At 32.4% G+C, this 19,722-nt stretch overlaps 2 protein-coding genes across 3 annotated transcripts; both read right to left on the bottom strand.

Annotated features, from left to right (window-relative positions):
- LOC125849170 (protein ANTHESIS POMOTING FACTOR 1) lies at positions 1 to 7,640 on the bottom strand. Of its 2 annotated transcripts, none has more exons than XM_049529195.1 (12): positions 7,484 to 7,640; positions 7,304 to 7,395; positions 6,263 to 6,363; positions 5,159 to 5,259; positions 4,984 to 5,065; positions 4,816 to 4,915; positions 4,620 to 4,733; positions 4,377 to 4,514; positions 4,202 to 4,286; positions 2,491 to 2,540; positions 1,616 to 1,922; positions 1 to 156 (listed from the first exon to the last, which is right to left on the bottom strand). In XM_049529195.1, exons 1-11 carry the CDS (start codon positions 7,488 to 7,490, stop codon positions 1,779 to 1,781), a joined length of 1,014 nt encoding a protein of 337 aa, XP_049385152.1. In that variant the 5' UTR covers positions 7,491 to 7,640; the 3' UTR covers positions 1 to 156; positions 1,616 to 1,778. The 2 variants fall into 2 exon arrangements, with proteins under 2 accessions (XP_049385152.1, XP_049385153.1); XM_049529196.1 differs by having other exon boundaries at positions 4,999 to 5,065.
- An 8,498-nt stretch (positions 7,641 to 16,138) lies between these two features.
- Positions 16,139 to 17,096, bottom strand: LOC125849031 (WEB family protein At2g17940-like). Its single transcript, XM_049529017.1, has 2 exons — positions 16,910 to 17,096; positions 16,139 to 16,612 (listed from the first exon to the last, which is right to left on the bottom strand). The coding sequence occupies exons 1-2, from the start codon at positions 17,048 to 17,050 to the stop codon at positions 16,139 to 16,141; spliced, it is 615 nt and encodes a 204-aa protein (XP_049384974.1). The 5' UTR covers positions 17,051 to 17,096.
- Between the last annotated feature and the right edge of the window lie 2,626 nt (positions 17,097 to 19,722).

The following is a 19,722-nucleotide window of genomic DNA, read 5'->3' as shown; positions in this document are numbered from 1 at the left end:
TTGGAAGTTCCATTTGTGACAAAACACAATGTGGTCTTCAAACAATCAAATAAAGTTTCATGACAAATCAATTCAATAATAGAATTATACCACCACAGTTCTCAGCTTAGACCAATCCTTCGACCTCCCAACTACTGATTTTTGGTGTAGCCAACACTGCAAATGTTAGACAGAACATCAGTAAAATGCAGAAATCAATGATATCAACTAGTCTATATTTTTCAACAAGCTTTTCATATTTATACTAACTACAGAACCAAGACACTATGCAGCATCCATAAGGGGACTACTAGTCTCTAAATCGCATCATTCAGCAAAAAAGGAGGTATATTTATCTTCCACGAACTTGCCTTGGAGACAGAGATTAGGATGAGCTTTCACCAAACTATTGTCATTATGGTACTACGATAGAACCAGGACATTACGCAGCATTCACAAGCAGAAAGAAAGGAAGAAAATGGAGTGGTTAGCTCTCTGACCTTTGAACTACTGCAGTGCTTGTTAATGTTCTACACACATGGTATCTTTCCAGTTGCTGAACTAATATAGAGAAAAAAAAACTTGGATGACGGTGGTGTCCGAGTTTGTTAGTGGACACCTCGACTATTTCACCAGGTACCTACTACCTCCCACTAACACAGTGCCTGCCCACCAAGACTTTGGCATATGTGAATAAAGCATCTAGTGTTGTTGCCTCCGCTGGGATTTGAACCCTAGACCTTATGGCCCTTCTCACATTTCATAGATCACTAGGCCCTAGCACATAGACATATTAAAGCTAAGTGCTTAAGAATAAACTAACCAAAAGCTGTCCTACCTTCTACGGAATCTAGACTCCCCTTCAACCAGATAAAGTTAACATGATCAGCGCTCAAACTCAAGAACTGTTCTGAAACACCTAAACACTTTACCATTTACCTCTGTCAGGCTACTCAATTGAGGCAGGTGTTCTTAACAGCTTTCATTTTCTTTCTCCAGTATCATACAACCATTTCATTCGATGACTATGGACATCAAAAAATCCGCATAGGCTGCTATAGCATGTTTCAAAGGAAGACGGGGTCAGAAAAAGAGAGAAAGGGAGTGGGAGAGAGAGAGAGGGGGTGTCCTGAATCCTGACAAAAATACATCACCATAATGATGAAGTTATCACAAATACTTAGAGCAGAGGTGTAATCCATAATTGTCGCCAATGTAGCACTGAAGGGGGGTGTCCTGACAAAAATATATCACCATAATGATAAAGTTATAACAAATACTTAGAGCAGAGGTGTAATCCATAATTGTCGCCAATGTAGCACTGAACAATTTCTTGTCAAGCATGTAAGTTCATATTTTGGAGGTATGGTTATGGTCAAAAGCATTTAGCATATATTTAAACCACCACCAAATGTTATAAACACAATTGGAGCAAAAACCTGTCAATTCCACACACTGTAACCAAAATAGAGGATTGTATTATCAGACAACAATGTCTTTAAGCAGTAAGAACCAGTCGCATCAGTACACAGCAGTGTCTCAACATAAAACAAATTGATAACATGCAACAACTAACCAGTGGAAAGTTAGACATAGAAAAGAAATTTTAGGCTCTACATAAAGAAAATTTCAGTACCTGATCATCCAGTGTTCAACTTCAGAAAGCACTCTGAGGAGCATACACTATGATCTGTGAAATCTTAACATCATGCACACAATGCTCAGGAGGAACAATCCAATAGGTTTTGGTGGCCTTGTTCTATCACTTCCCAACACATGGACAACAGTATGAAATTCCTCTATTTTCTTCCCACATAAGCTGCTAATTTTGACAAGTCCGGGATCCAAAATGAAAGCTCAGAAGAACCGGTCACAAACATTAAGCTTCCTGGAGCCCACTTGATCATAGGTGGTTCAGTATCTGTACTCATCCAACTGGCTACCTAAGAGATGCAAATAGAAGAATAAGATGAGTCAATACAAGCAAAATTAAACAATATACAAAGATCTCTTCTAAGCAAAGAAGCTTCACCGCTTCTGCATGGAAGCAGCTGCTTGAAATCTTCTTCTTTTTTTTTCAATTCTACCTTTAAGTGATACATTTTCCCTTACACAACTAGCTATGAATCTCCACTTATTTCACAACATTTTTTTGCTCTCTAAAGCTATTTATCACTAATAATAAACAAGTGTTTAGCTATAAAATTAATTCTAACAACATTTTTGCCATCCCATTTTCACAAGTGTGGCATGATACCAAGAGAAGTGAACTTCCAGATAGTAAGGCGTTAACACACATGCAAGAGCAGAATAGAGAAGTGAGGGGGTGAGGAAAGGAGACAGTACTTGACTGATCCCTATAACTAGCAAAAAGAAAAAAACTGATCCATAAAGCATTATATTCCTTCTGGGAAGATTCCTTTTCTTATTTACAACTATAGTTTCCTGCAAGAGAACACCTCCATTACATGCAAAAATTTGATAGTAGCAGACATAGGGTTCTGTTCATACTTCTTTACCGCTCCGGACACTCCAAGCATAAACACTACCATCACCTGATCCTGCAAGGTGATTCAAAGTAACATGTTATAAATTTTACCTTCTCTCTTTTGGGAGGAGAATGGCATAAATAAATAAATTTGCTTGGTAAATAACAATTCTATAACTATAAAACTCTAATATGACCTCATTTCATTAGGATATGCATCTGAGGATAGAGTTAAGAAGAACAAAATGACCCTAATTGGCTATAGACAAACTGAACTTATGCATCCAAAGCATTTATAGGACAAAAGAAACTGATATCCATACACCCTTTGGCATTTGAATTCCGCCCTAACTCATTGGTTTCTGATTATGCAGCTTCACTAGTTCATGAGTTCTAATAACTCAAGTGATTCTTGCTTTCCCAATTAAATGACAAGTTGCTAACTAAAGCAATAAATGAATAAGTTTCTCTTTTTCTCCTCCTCTCTCTTAAGCTGAATGAAGTTCTTCTAGAAATATTTAACTACTTTCCCAGGTGACGCTTAAGATCATCTCACCACTAACTACTGAGCACAAAATTTTCGTTTTTTTAGTGCACCACTTCCATTAGGGGTACTTTCTAAGTTTCTATAAATGTACTGGTGAAGAGACTCACTAATGAACAAACCAAGTCTGAAAGATACAAGATAAAGACGATCTTAATTAAATGCAGTAAAAGGAAAGGAATTTTTAAGCAAATGCATATATTCTGCCAGTAAGAACTCATGACATGCAAGTCAATAGCATATTAGCATTCATAGTTTTGTCAATCAATCAACCAAGACTCAATCGTAAATCTGTTGGTGTATGCTACAATTGAATCCGCTTTACTCATGTCCATTTATTTTAATCCTAAATATTTTGTCTTTGAATGCAAATTAAGGGTTCTTTAAACCTCACACATTCCCCTACAGAAATAGTGAGTTTAATCCCAACTTATCGCCTATCTGGATCCTTTGCTTTTATTATATTCTTATCTTAGCTAAGTTTGCATTGGTGCCCGGAGATTTTAGGTCTTTTGAGACAACTACCTTACATGTGATTTAGGTCTACCAAACGTGCTTTTAGCATCTTCAATCACTACAGAGTTACACTTACCACTACTGCATTTGAGGCCTACATACAGTATTCTTGGGATCTACGGAGGACAAGACAACCATTTGACTGATTTTCTCTCACTAAATCCTGTGTGTACTACTTGCTGCCTCTGTTGAAGAAATCACTCCTAATACTATCCAGCTTGCATGAGCAATAGTGAATTATGTGTCCATCTCATTAAAATACTAAAACTGTTAGAGAGGATACTTCTATTTATATATATTTTAGGCATGCTACACGTCATTCTTTTTCTTTAGTCAAACACTCGGGAAGAATTTCTTAATGATTGGCAATGAGACTTGAACGCAATCTCGTTCTGCTCATCCATGTTGGTTTATGGGAAAACCTCATCTAAAAGCTTAAAATATTGGAAAAAGGACACTTATATATATTTATTTAAGGTCTGCAACACACAATGTTAACTCTTATGATAGGAGATCTCCAGATATCAACCAAGCAGCCAGTCAAATTCAAGCAATCTTTCTTGAGAAGTTCAAAAAGGGCGATACACCAAATATTTCAGGAAGTTCAAAAAGGGCGAGTCAGAGAAGTGTTAGATTACGGGAACCCAGCATGAATATCATGACAAAACCATTACCTGATATAACAAACATTCCTTCTGGACTGAAAGATGCCTCCAGTGTTGAACTACTTGAAACGGGCTGTACATTATACATTGATAACTGCAGGAAATATCAGCGTAAATGCAGAGCCTATTTAGTCACAACAGTAAATCCAAATGCTTTTGGAATTGAAGGATGGAAACAACTCACATGTGTGCCACGGGAAGAATCAAGCACATGAATATGCCCATCCTTAGTTGTCAAAAGCACAAGTCTCCCATCGTTACTGAACTTAACGCTGTTAGCATCAGATACATCTCCACCAACAGAGAAAATTTCAAAAGGTCCCTTCAAAGAGTTAACTTTCGACAAATTAATGAAAGCTAAAGATGCAATTGACAAATATTATGCATGCCAAACAAGTAATTCATTTTCATGTATCAAATGCAAAACCTTGTCGAAATAGCGTGCGTCAAACATCCTTATATATCCTCCAAAAGCAATAGCAAATACAAGGCCTTGCTCATCATAAGCAGTAGCCGGTCTTCCTTGCACTCGAAGAAGGCCCTAAGACCAGTAAACTTATCAATTAATCAGATAAATGAAGAAAACATTTGATAAGAACAAATAATGTCAATGAGGACTTTACCTGGCATTTCTCAGCTCTTTGATCCCAAAGTAGAACAGTTCGATCAAGTGAGCCAGAGATAAAATACTCCTTTCTATAGCATAAGCTAAGAGAGACGACCCTGCAAACGACAAATACAGACTTAGTACTGAGGATTGATATTCAATGGAAGTCGGACAAAGTTGATACTGCTTAGAACTGTGCCTGTCACGATGACCCTTGAAATACCGCAAGTACTTGTTGTCATGCAATGAAAGAAGTCGTAGAGATTCTGAAACAGTCCATCAGACAAATTAGTAATTCACTTGTTCTGCTTTTCAAGGATTATACACCGGAATTTATCATCTTAAAATAAGGTGCATACCATCCCAACCATTCTTGGAGGAGTATATTACAGTTGTTGGATGAGAAGTGAAGCTAACCAGATCGACCCCGTACTTTTTGCTATTAATAGTTTTCAAACACCTGCAGTGATGAATATATTACATAGCATCTCCAACAACATTGAGAAGAAGGCAACAAGATAACATTTAATGAAAAGAAGAAATATCCAACAAAAATGAAAAAAAAAACACGGAAGGAGAAGAGACCGAAGAAGAGCAGTTTTCCCAAGTTTTTCTACTAGAAGCTCTTTCTGATAAGAAAGATGTTTCTATGAGAAGCCACCCTGTTAATAATGATAAAATGTAAAGTTATTTTATGAGGCCGAACATGATGAATGAGAAGGCCATAAGGATCTTAGCTCATATTTGAGTCCAATAACAAAATTCTTTTGAGGATTTCTAATTTTGGGTTTAAAATTCACTTTGTAAGGCTTGATTGGAAAGGAACAGATATACAGCAGATGATCTTTTTTTTCCATATGTGCCTTTCCTTTTTAATTTGATTACATCAGGGAGAGGGAGGAGGGGAGACGGGATGCTATGCTAGAGATGGGGTTTGGAAACCTCAACGGAAGGCAGGGAGCTCACCAAGTGAGCTAGCCCTCAAACCCACCTCAGCAGAAGATCTCAAGCTTCTGTTTTTAATTATTTCGCGCTTCTCAACAAATGCTCATCTAAAGTAGGACACTGATAGTCAGGAGATGATTACAGGGCAAAGTGTGGTTTTGAGAAAGCCAACTTGCTTGAGAGACTTTTTGAGTACTTCGGCACATTATTGCACCGTTGAATCTTCTTCCAATGGACCTTTATTAACATAGATGACATAAATGAGCAGCACGTCATTTTTTGACAACCAATACGCCATTTTATTAAATATTGCTCTATTTGGGCAGGGAAAGAATATTCTTATATATTGTAAGTAGAGCTCTTGAAAGAACAAAGTTTTAACTTTTCTAATTTATCACTTATACAGAGGCTAACAGAACTGTAGCACTGCCTGCCAAAAGTACCAAGAAACAACAACAAAAAAAGTATGAATGTTTAATTAAATATACTGCCAATAAAGTAAAGGTAAAGATGCTTACGTTGCATTTGCAACATCATATAGACGTATGGACTCATCATCACTGGCTGTCACCAGAAAATTTGATGTCTTATGGAAATCCATTGAACTGATTCTACCACTCTGCATGTAGACAAGATCTATGTCAATATTAAATGCTTACACAGCCTACACACTTTAGTGAAGAAGAAAAGCAGCTGTTTTAGCAAGGATCACACCATAGCTCTTGATAGTTGGTCCATAATACCGTTAGTCAACCTTTCTAGACACAAGGTATTGACAAGAATATACATTAATTAACAGATAATGATCATATTGTTACGTTTCAAAAAAAAAAGATCATATGACTACAATGTTCTTTTAGAGCTCATTCTATTTGTTGTACAAGGAAAAAATAACCACTCGTATATAATTATATATTACCAGTACAATGATTGTTTTTATGTATAGAACTCTGTATTACTAACACAACTCTAATTTACTACTATATTATCATCGTTGCATGAACAAAACGACCCTCAATATAATAATTGAAAGGGTCTTAGTACTCTTGTCAAATAGAAGTAACCATTTGTGCATCCATTATGCATACCTATGTATATTCCTCTTTTCATGAAATGGAACGAGTAATAGAAGTGTTTGTTTCACTTCTCCGACTACTTTAACAGCCACAAATGCAAAACTTTAAATTAGAAGAAGGTTTATATTGCTCTTAAGTATTAGCTATCATCAAAATCATAAATGATGATGAGGCAACTGTATTAAACCAATAAAAGCTAAAATTTAGCTTAGAAAAACAAGATTTTCCCCATTTAAAGGTCAAGCAGCACTTCTGCTAGGGTTGTCCTATTGGATTTGGCAGTCAGATAACACATACTGCAATCAATTCCACCATTGTTCCTTCTGAACCTAATATTGCCCTTGAAGTAATCAACAGCGCCAATGTGAACAATACTACTAAAGAAGGGACAAAAAACGAGGACAATTTTTCGGCTTTTAAAATTCGGTTTCCTGTAGCTTATGAATACTTAAACGAAAGAGTTATCCAAATTCCCAAACTTACATAGTCGCGAAATGTCATGCCGACTTCCATGCTCTGTAGGATTTCTTCAGTGGTCTCTAGTGAGACCTTGTCTTCTCTGTCAGTTGGTCCACCTGAGAAAAACTGACATCGTCAAAAAGCAACAGAAAATAATCAAGTAACACAAAGATAATTCAATTTACTTCATAATTTCTACTGTACCTGCCATGGTGCTCTTCGATAACAAGCGAGTTGCAGATTCTTTTTGTATTGTATATCACCGACGACGGAAGTTTACAACTGAGAACTCGAGTGGGGAGATGTCGCGTTTTCTCTAGGACTAGGATAATTCCGGACCCGTTAGAATTGGGCTTAGTCTAAGGGCCCTGCCTTTTTTCTCTTGAATACGAAAATTTCACTATTTGTGAAAGGAAAAAATGGCACAACATGACATCCCATTTTACTAATTGGCAGCATATAGGTTTTTTTATTTTTTAATCAAAAAAACGTTTTTGAAAATTAAATTTTTCAATTAGTAGCCCACATATTGGGAAGTTCATTTTTAATTAAATTAAATAATTTTAGAAGGTGGCAGCATGGTGTCCTTTTTTATTGGAAAGTGGTTTTTTTCTTCCTATTTTTTATCTTCTTTTCCATACACACACAATTCTTTTGAATTGTGTTTTTTTTTTATTAATTCTTTCTTCTTCTTCTTCATTACTTTGAATAAAAGATGATTTACTTTTTGTTTATTAGTTTTACATATTTGAGTTCTATAAAAATATTCGTTCATAGTGTCTATTTTTTCTCTTCCGCTTTTAAATTTTTTATGGTTTGTTGATGTCTACTCGTCAATTTCTCTAACTGTTAGCCTATGTTTGATCCCCCTCTTGTATTGTCGTTCAATTTTTTGGGAGTTTTAATTTTTGAAATTTAAGGTATATCTAATTTAGGCAAAAACTTACATAACAATAATTGATTGTAGGTATCAATTGTCATGTTTAAGAAAGTTATCCCTAGGATTATTCATAAAAAAAAAATTCTCATTCTAATTTTGTGGATTCTCCATCCACAACTCTAAATTTTAGCCATGTAAGTTCTTCTCGTTATCCGATTCAACTTGTGTGTTTGCTATTGAGCATTTTAAATTTAATGTGCAATCCTCATTTACACACTGAATAAAGAATCTGAAATGTATACAAATTTTGAGGGAATGAATACACGAATATGTATACATGAATGCAATGCATACATGAAGTGTTTGATTTTTTAATATGTATGCACTGATTTTTTAATATGTATACACTGGAAGGGATAACATAGCTATAATTGTATACTAATATACTAAGTGAATGAATACACCATTCTTTTACCTATATACAATCATCAAGTATACAATTGGAATTTTTTTTTTCAAGTAACGAATAAAAAAACATATGAAAATACATAATTTACGTTTTTAGGTGGTTACGTATTGTATATATAATTTTTGATGTTTCCATTATTTTTGTTGTTTAGTGATGATTGGTTATACGAGGAAAACAAAAAAAAAATTATTAAAATGTCATTTATTAATTTGGGCCATTTTGTAATTATTTTTTATTTATCTATTAAATGCTAATTATTGTTGGGCTATTTATTGCTAATTATAACTATCAGTTGTATATATGTGTCATTTCCTCTTGTGAAAGCTATGTATATTCTACTAAAATTTTGCATTACATTACATCTTAAATAAATCATATATTTATATATTTTATAAATAAATAAATATTTGTTATTACATTTTATTTTTAAAAAAATTATAAACCATGAAAAATTACTATAGACAACCAATGTTTACACGTAAAGAGCACTCCAAGGAATCATAACCTAAATGTTAGTCATTCCGAGCTTCAAAACCAGCAAGAAAAAACAACAAGCTAGTTACAAATTTTCTAAGTAAACGACTGCACTTCCTAGATTTTCTAAAACCTTTTACTCACTCTATTTTTTCAATGATTTGCTTCTTTATCCGTGCAACAACTACCTTTGTAGTTACATTTACTCCCTGTTGCAACCTTTGTAGTTACATTTACTTCCTTTACGTGTTTCCAATTCCTTGCCTTTCATGTGTGGTAGATTCTTGCCCCTAAAATTATTGTTGTTAACTCTTTTCTGAATTGTCTCTAATGTTACTCTGTTATCCAACTTAAACAAATGTTTCTTTTGTACTCTGCATCTTGACCATCTTTCTAGCTCTTCCTGCACTATTATTGTCCACCTCCATTCAATAAATAGGTACCGCTGGAAATCTCCTTGTTATCATCACACATACAACATGTTATAGCGTCCACTTATTACATATTTTTAAATACACATAAATTTAATAATTTAACAAATCAACAATCCTACTAACTAATTTTTTTTTAATATAATTATACACACCCTTTTCACAAAGAGCATTAGTTCTTTTATAACAATTTAAATTGTTTTTGTTTTATATTTTATGGGTCAAATTTTAAGTTGTTTTAAAAAATTGAAATTACAAATTTGCAATTAAACTTCTAAACTTTGAAATGAGTTTGAGATTTGAAATACAGGTTTCAAATTTAAAACTTCAAATTTTAAGTCCAAACTCCTAAATGCATGATCAAACGCCTACCTCGCAAGTTAGGACCATTTGATCTCAAATTCTACTGACCCAACTAGGGATTAAACTTTTATTTTAACTTTTAATGCGAATTTAGCAATACAATTAGGAACTATTGTGAGCTTTGAAATTTGTAGATGATAATATAAACAAGTTCACATGATTTTTTATATTTATTTGGCTTAAGTCATCGATAATTCTTTAAAGTTGTTCGCATAATTCACTTAAGCACCTTAACTGGGGATTATATCTATTGAACACCTTGACTATTATGAATTTGAACCATTTAGACACTTTGTGCACACGTGGCACAAAAAATGTAACTCACACCTTGTTAGGCGCGTGAACCATTTAATCAACACCTTTTTAGTTTTTTCTTTTTTGTTTCTCATTATTTTATTTTTAAAAAATAACAATCTTTCTTTCTTCTTTCTCTTTCAAAATTGCAGACTTGCTGCCACCAATTCTTCATAGCAACAAAATCTACCACCTTACATTTTTTTTATAAATTTTCTTCTTCTAAGCTTATGCTTAAATTTAATAAAAAATGGAGTCAACTACCCTCATTTCCTTTGTTAGAAAAAATGAAAAATATAATCTGAGTTTTTTTATTGGAAAAAATGGAGATCACCATTCCGAAAAATATGAAGGCCACACACACTGCCTTCGATCCACACCCCTTCTTTCTTCATAACGAAACAGAAACATAAAGTAAATTTGAAATCAAAACAAAAAGATAATGACAAATTTTATTTTTTTTAAGAAAAAAAAATACTATTAATTTTGAAATAGGAACAAAAAAGAAAACATTAAGAGAAAAAAGAAGAAAATAAATTCATACTTAGTTATGTTAAAATCTCGATTTAGAAAATAACAATGGTGAACAATAGGTGATTTTAGTGAGAGAAGAAAAGGAAAAGTTTGAGGTGGTGTCGGGTGCAGGGTGGGAATTTTTCTTTTTTTTTTAGTTGAAATTCTTTTCTTTTTAGTTTTAGATTTTTTTTATTTTCAAAATTCATTTATACAATTATTTAAATTTAAATGTCACATGTCTTTATTTGATTTGTTATTTTGTCACATCAGTTGCAAGTGTATTACACACACTTCCTCTTTTGATCAGGTCTTAGAAAAATGTTTGATAAGTATTTACTTTTTAAGGTTTGAGTGTCTAATAGGAAAAGGGACATGTTAAGGTGTCTAAGTGAATTTTGCGGACAACTTTAAGGTTTGACTTAAGCCTATTTATTTCTATTTTTGTTTAGGAGTAGGAAACATGTGAACTTATGACTTTTACCGTTTGTGATAAAATCTTAAAAGAGACTAAAATGTGATTAAATTTTGAACATTTGAAGGGCTGTTAATGCTCCATGCTTACTTTGAGAAATCAATGATTCTAAATCTTCACGCTATTTTGATTGTCTTGAACCAAAAAAAATCTTCCATTACATCTTACATGTAAAATTGGAATTGGGATACCTCTTGTACTTCTCAAATCACCTTACTGAAAATTAATATGCACAACTACAATACTTGACAAAAAAAAATAAAAAAATATTGACAGAGTAGAATAGATCCTAAATATTTCACTCTGTAGCTTTCCATTACACAACAATTTACAATATCTATGTGTCAAATCAAGCCTCCAAACTTTCAAATACAAACCAAAAAAAAAAATGTTTAAAACATAAAAAGGAAAAAGAAAACGATTTGTGGAATCATAATATTATGGACTCTGATTTCCCACCTTTTAATCGCCTCCCCTATTTTTCCTACTCCGCTGTTTTTCCCGGAAAAAAAACACCGCAGAAGGAGAAAAAATTCTAATGATGCACAAATATAAAAAAATTCACATGACTGAAAATACAACCTCCGAGGAGTCACCGTCATCAGTGATGGTGGACTTTTTAATGAACTCTATACAGTCCGCAACAGCTTCACTGTGATGATGTTCATGGGAATAATAAGACCGATGAGAAATCGGCGATGAATTAGATCGTTGTTCTTGCTGTTGTGTAGACTTCGACATAGCAGATAACATGATCAACCGGAAAACGGCTTCCCGGAATCGATCCAGCAACGTCATCGGCGATAACCGGTTACTTTTCCGGCTGCAGTTATTGCCTCTGACTTTCGGCATGCAAAATGGATTCTTCATTCTTCTTTTTCTTCCTTTTGATTTCTCCATTGAAATGAATAATGATAGATGCTTTTTGGATGTGTATATGTGTAGGAATCTATTAGCAATGTTCCAAGCACATGCTGTTTAATATATAGTACGTAGAGAATGGGCTGTTGTTAAAGTTGGAGCTGCTTAAATTAAAGATTAAAAAAAGGGGACAATAACAGTTTTGATCCCTATGTTATTAATAAAATTTGATTTAGTCCTTCTAATATTTAACAAATTATATATTTAGTCCATTTGTGTTATATTTGAATATTTTTAAAACCATATTATTGTAACAATATACGTTTAACATATCTCATTCATTATTAAATGTGGGAAGAATTGATAAGTATGGTAAATTTGTGAGTATTAGCAAGAAAATGGATCGAAAATGCATGTATTGATTAATTAAAAATTAAACTGTTTAGTCAAATAATATGATAAATATAATTAAAATTTATCAATAATTAAAGGATCAAAACAAAAGAAATTTTTTTGTTTGTGTCTTTAAATTATTGTAAATATTATTAAGGCAAATTTTGAAATTTTTGGCTAATGGGCAAGTGTCGCATTATTATAAAGGAAACAATGACTGGTTAGTTTAAAAAGATGGTGTGAATATGAAATTGTGGTTAACATGATTGTTCTCTTTCCATTTTTTTTTATTTTTTTAAATTGCTTTACCAATACTAACATGATTGTTCAATTAATTAGCAGAAAAATTAGTGGTACCTTATTTGTCCAATTTGCACTTTGCTTAGCGACAAAGTTGCATAATCATTAAGGCGCAGTCATCAAGTGTAATAACTGCTCAAACTTTTAATAATGCAAAGGCAATAATCTTAAAGTTTTTTCTTCAATCTCACGGTGGCACAAAATTAGGGACCAAGATGAAGAAAAATTACGCATGATAATTAAGGAAGCATTACGTGGTGTGATAGACCGACGAATTATTTTTGGAAAAAAAGCTTAAATATAAATTTTGATTTCCATACCTCTATGTATTTATTGTCACATAAAGTAGACATTGTTTAGAACTTCGTTCATTTATATTTGTTGATTACATCAAAAATTAATAATATTTATATTTACTCCATTTAAAAAATCAAGAGATTATTTACTATTTTATAATTAATTTACCTTTATTGTTAAGTACTATTCTCAATTTCAATTCATTTCTCAATTAGTGAGATAACTTATACACAATTAGGGGTGATGATAAAATAAAAATTATCATTTTATTTATTGTTTCTTAAATAGTGTGTCAATTGTCAAACATGAACAAGTAGATATGGACGGAGAAAGTATTCAATTACTTTCTAACACTAATCAAAACATTACAAGTGATAATAATATTATTTATAGCCCCTAGGTGAATATTGGACATCTGATGAAAAAAAAATGTTCATATAATAAAAGCTATAGGTTATATGGTTTTAAGGTCATGATCAACTCATGTTTAATGTTGACTTTGTTGATGGGTTCTAATAAATTGTTTTTATTACTCATATAGATATTCTTACAAAAAAAATAAAATAATAATTTATACTATTTGTGAAAAAAATTCTGGTAATGAAAAATAAATGGAAGGGGTACTATTAAGGCCGAAAATCTTGCTGGAAATGCTGCGAATCATATTGAATTGAAGTCAACACTCAAAGCCAGAGGCAACGTACTCCAGAAATCCAGCAACTTCAAAGTTTAATTGTGTAACGAAAAATGACAACTAATTAAACGAATGGTCCCCTCACTCACTAATTAAACAATTTTCAAATTGTTCCATAGTTTTTTAAAAAAACTGAGACAAAGAATGGGAGTTAATAAAATCCTTGTCTTGTCTGGAAGAGTTTCACATGCATACATGTGAGCTTAGTATGAAAGGAGAATAGTAGGGCAGTCTTTTTTTCCTTATAAACGTAAATAAATATTCGTGTCTTATGATCAAAGAATGTGGTACAGTGGATGAAGTTATTTTTTTCTTAATCAAAGATTTCGAATTCGAGCACTGAATATAGAAAATTCCTTAGTAAAGAGTACTTCCTTCTGAATGAGGTCCTACACCTGGATCAATCAAGCTCTAATATGAGTATTGAACACTAGATGAGAAAAAATGAAAAAAAAAATATCCGTGCCTTTACCATTACGTCCATATTCAATTACCGACCATATAACCCTATTCTCTTTGCTTTTGTCTCATCCCATCACTAAACCACATTTAATGTTCTTCCCCCATTCTCTTACATACTACCAAGATATGGTGACAAAAAAAAACAGATTTTAAGGATTAGATTACTTTGAAAAATGGTTGGCTCTTGGAAAATGAGAATTTAAAGATTACACAAGATTTGCACACCAGTGAAGGAAAAATCTTCATTTGTTTATGAATTGGATTTTCTTTGTCGGATTTCTACAATTAATAATTAATTGCAGTCCATTTAGAAGTTGCAGCATTTCATTTTGAAACATTCATGAACATGACAAAATTATATTGTTTCTCTGAAATCTGAATCAAGGAAGTGTTCAGTGTTTTGTAAGATCAAACAAAGATATGACATAAAATCTTGGAGACATATTAATCATGTATCAATTGCATGCACTCAAATCCAGTGTTCCCAAATATATACACACGACTGTCTAGGTCTAGCACAATCACAATGCCAAGAAATCAAACACGGATATGTTCAGACTTTGCAATCTACGTACATCTCAATTCTCAACTACCACGAGATGGCTAACACAAATTTATGAATTGTCTATTAATAGCATAAAAGCAACAAACGTGTCATAGGGTGAAATAGGATTATAACACCCTATGTATTATTCAGCAAGTAATATATATATATATATAGTCGGTCAGCCAAAAACAATTACAATTGCTAGTCAACTATAGTTTCAAAAAAATTATATAGAAAATTATGTTTTATGCATATTCTACATTTATATTCAAAAATATATACACATTTTCGACTATCATTTTTTATGGGCGGCTTATAGACTGTTATCTAAGTTAAGAAATCGATCATAACAAAAGCAACCACGAGTTAGGTCGGTTGGGCTTGGTTCAGCCTCAACCTCGTTTGGGTGCAAAACAAGGATGAATTAGTTGCTGATGGACGATGGTGTATTAGGCTTGACCCATTCAAGAGCACTTTATGGGCTTCTTGGATTGACAGCCCAAAAAACACAAAGTCCTTTATTTTGCTATGTTCTAACTTCTANCCCCCCCCTCTCCAAGTGATTAACTTTGTAGCTCAGACCTCAGTTGATTGGTTATTTGAATTAGTTACTCTCGAATCATGGATAAATCTAAGAAGAGCAGAATTAAGGGAGGAACAAAATTGTACCCGCAATATATACACTCCATTCGTCCCAAAATATAGTAATATATATTTTGAAAATTAATTTAACTAATTTTTAAACTAAATTGGATTAGATTACTATAATGTTTAAAATTAAAATTTACATATTCAAAAACAATATAAAACATATGGTAAATCATCATTTTTCCCTATTAATATAGTAATATTTATTTTAAAATATTGGTAAAAAAATTAATATAATTTGACCTTTATGAAAAGAGAAAACGTAACAAGTATTGTGGAATTGAGAGAATAAAGATATAATTTTTTGTGCTTAATAGAAACTAATCAACACGGTGAAAGAATTTATCAAAATAAAAATGACTATTAGTACGTAAGAGGGAATACATTGAGTAGCTAACAACTTACATGGTACAAATCATTTTGAGACCTCTACCATTTTCCTTATTCAAAACAAGGCCAGAAGCTTGTACAGGTAGAGTATTTATATACGCTAGTTTCAAAAAAAAATTATCATGTGCCTTATACAACTGAGGTTATAAGTAATTGTGTGAGGATTTTTTTTATTCGCAATATAGTGGACTCAATTCTTATCCATTTGAATTTAAAATCTTTGGGTCCATTAAATTGTGAGGTAATCAGTTGTATGAGGCACACAATAAATATTTTCGCTAGTTTCCTATTATTTGCATCTCATGTTGAAGGAATTTATTTTTCCTGATTTCCCTTCTTGTTGGAGAACAATGCACCAATTAAAGGGATTAAAGGTTCCTCTTCAATTTCTTCTTGAGGTGTGAAGGGCTTTTCTCACCTGTTTCTTTCTTCTTAACATGATATTCTTCCTTGTTGACAGCAATGATCTTAGTAAGCAATGGAGGACTAGCAAACTTGACAGACCTCTTCTTTTCGAACTCGATCTCCTCCTCCTCCTCCTCCTCTCCGGTTTGTGTTTTAACTTCAACTGGTTGCTCAATGAATTTTAGCTCTTCATGAATCTCATCATCATCAAAATCCGTTAACGGTACTTTCTTCTCGGGTACTACGTCTTTTGTACTCTTCAACTGTTGTATCTCTCTTCTAGTTTGTTCCAGCTCTTCTCTAAGAGATTGAAGGCAACGCGCCATGAAATCTCCTTCTTCTTTAGCTTTCTGGAGGCTTTGCTTTGTCTCTTCAAGCTCAACTCGCGCTGTTCCAAACTTAAATTGGTTTTGTCCACCGGTACTACTTGCCTTGCTCTGCACATGACGTTAAGCATCCTAATAAATTTCTACACCATCAAGTTACCTTCACTTGTTATTTTTAATATTACAAATCGATGATTGTCCGTAGATATCTTTTTGAGTGACCTAATAGTATATATATTAAAAAAAAAAAAAACTCATATTTGTAAATAGCTGATTGTGAAAATATTAAGTTTTGTTGTCGATGCATAGTCTCAGACTCTAACCAAAAAAACTAGGAAATGCATCACATAGTAATAAGTCCATATATATATAACACGAAATTAAAGAAGGAAAAAAAAAAAAAAAAACCTGTTGAAGTTGCTTAGCATGAATTTCTCCAGCCAAAACCTTTTCCCCAAACAACATAACTGCTTCCTTTACGGACCGAAAAGGCTGCCGCATATCAATCTCCACACGTCCCCGCACCACCACGCCTTCTTCTCTTTCCATTTCCCAATTATCACAATGTAACAATAATGATCAAAAGGATACTAAAATTAAAAGTACTCCAACTCAACTGTATTAATGAAGTTAATGTGTTGTCGCCAATTTGGACTTATACATATATGAGAACCACCAAGGTAGAGAGAGATTATATAATATTATTTGCTAAGGATAATTGTAGGATTACCTAATAAAGTAGTATGTCATTAAAATCATTTAGGAAAGAGCTTATTGGAGCTAGGTGGGAGGGAATTCATTTCTTCGCGTTCACTTCACTAGAAGATATGTATGAAAATCATTGTTTGTTATTTGATGCTGATATTTACTCTTTATTTCGTTTGTTCGGTAGTTCAAACATCCCATTTCAAATACATATACATTATCTTACAGCAATCACATAATTTCCCAACACAAACAGATAAGTATTAATAAAGAAAAAGATCAAATTTAGTACTATAGCTAAGAACAAAAGAAATTCTTTATTTTTATCTTTTAATTTTTATCTTCAGTAAACAAACTTATGCCTATAGAACATAAGTTAGTTTAGGGCGCGGGGCATAACTTATGAATATTATAATATGAAAACATAAATATGTGTATGCCCGCCAAAAAATTAAAGACCGGCATAAAATGTAGACAAAAATGCAAATGACCCGCCACAGTACTCACCAGAAGCAGTGGCGGATGTAGAGTGTGTCCAGGGGGGTCATCCGACCCCCCTCGGAAAAAAAATTACACTATATATATAAGATCAATTTTTTTGTGTACGTGTATATATTTAAAATTGAACCCCCTGAGCATATGTCAAAGGAGTAGCTCAATGGTTTATGGGGTTCAGGATTTCGCCTATGTTTTATTTGAACCCCCTTGATAGAATTCCTGCCTCCGCCATTGACCAGAAGTGAACCTTTAAAAGGGACCCAGTTTCGTTGTTTTGAAATGGACCTCCCTCCTGATCCATTTGAGAGGAGCCCACTAAAATACATGTATATTTCGATGTCTTTTTTCATGTATAACTACGTACTAGTAGTAGATAGATCACTTTGACAGAAGAAGGCACACTCGATCAGTCGATTCCTTTTTAATTGTCATGTTGTGTTTTTCGAGAGTCAATTTGACTAATTTTCAAAATTAAATTAGATTAAATTGATTCGATATTTTCAAATAAAATTTTAGATATTCAAAAAATAATATGGAAAGTACTATAAAATTACAACTTTCTTTATATCAATATGATGAAAAAATATATTTTAAAAATTAGTCAAAATTTATATCGTTTAACTTTCAAACGAAAACTATGATGAAAAAATATATTTTAAAATATTAGTCAAAATTTATATCGTTTAACTCTCAAACGGAAACTATCACACCTAAAAAGAAACGCTCCTGATCATGTGATGTAATTATTATGATCACTAGACTATAAGTTTCATTTTCCATGTCCTCATTGTTATATTATTTTATTATACTCTAATATATGTAAAGACACAATCATAATTTAATCATCCAAATTAATGTATGATGTTTACCCGGGCAAAACTAGACAGTATTTTCAGTGTTTTGATACTTTAATTTTCTTTTCATAGATTTTAGAAATATCGATCAAAACAAGATCTTGAAGTCATCTAACGGTTTTTCAATAATAGGGCCTTATAACCCATCTTTGATTAAAAAAATAATAATAAGTCATCTAACGGTGTTTTGAAGAATTATAAAAGAGAAAACGCAAGCTTCGTGTTTAAACTATGGCTTGAGTTTTCTTGATTTGTTAACTTTGTTGGTTTATGCAAAAACGTTATAGGAAATTTTCCTCTCCGCCTTCTTCTTTTGTTTACCTTTTTCCACATTTTCTCAATTTTCATTGATTATTTTTTATTAAAATTAAATGACTAATATTTCGCTGAGCTTATATTGTCTATCTTCAATAATTTGGATTGTTTTGATTTGAAAACACCATTTGGGGCCTTGTTGAGTTTGAATCTTTTTCTTCTTTTTAATCTTTTTTTTATATATAAAAAAGGCAAGTGAAGACAATGTAGGTCTATTAATTTTTGAAGATTTATGTTGAATTTCACTATTGAAAATGATGGATCTGCTTTAGAACCTTGTATATCAAATTTGAAATCATTTTGAGTTGATTTGAATTAATTTTAAATAAAAATGTCTTGATTAATTTTTAGAACATATTATGGTGATCACAAGTTTTTGCCGCATATCTTGATGGATCGCTAGAATTTGTGATAGATCTCAAGACTTTCAGCCAAAATGCTAAAAAATAAATAAATCGAAATATGATTAGTTATTAAAAATTGATCGAAAAATCCTAATGAATCACCATATTTTCTTGTTAAAACATATCTAGACTAATATTAAATAAAAAAATTATGATAGATTAAAGTATCATAAGTTATTTTGATACCCGTCAAGAGTGTGCTTTAGGGTGTGTTTGGTACGAAGGAAAATGTTTTCCTAGAAAACAAGTTGATTTTGACTTTTTTTTTCATGTTTGGTTGGTGAGTAAAAAATATTTTTCGGAAAAGATTTTTAGTGTTTGATTTATGAATGAAAAATGTTTTTGAGAAATATCTTTTATTTTTACTAGAGTAGAAAATAATTTTTGAAATTGAAAATATTTTTTAAAAACAAACTTAAATTTTTTTTGGGGGTGGGGGGTGTTG

This window comes from Solanum stenotomum, chromosome 12 (assembly GCF_019186545.1).
Source record: "Solanum stenotomum isolate F172 chromosome 12, ASM1918654v1, whole genome shotgun sequence".
Classification (NCBI taxonomy): domain Eukaryota; kingdom Viridiplantae; phylum Streptophyta; class Magnoliopsida; order Solanales; family Solanaceae; genus Solanum; species Solanum stenotomum.
Note: the sequence above shows the minus strand (reverse complement) of the source record. Positions and strands in the feature narration are given on the sequence as shown.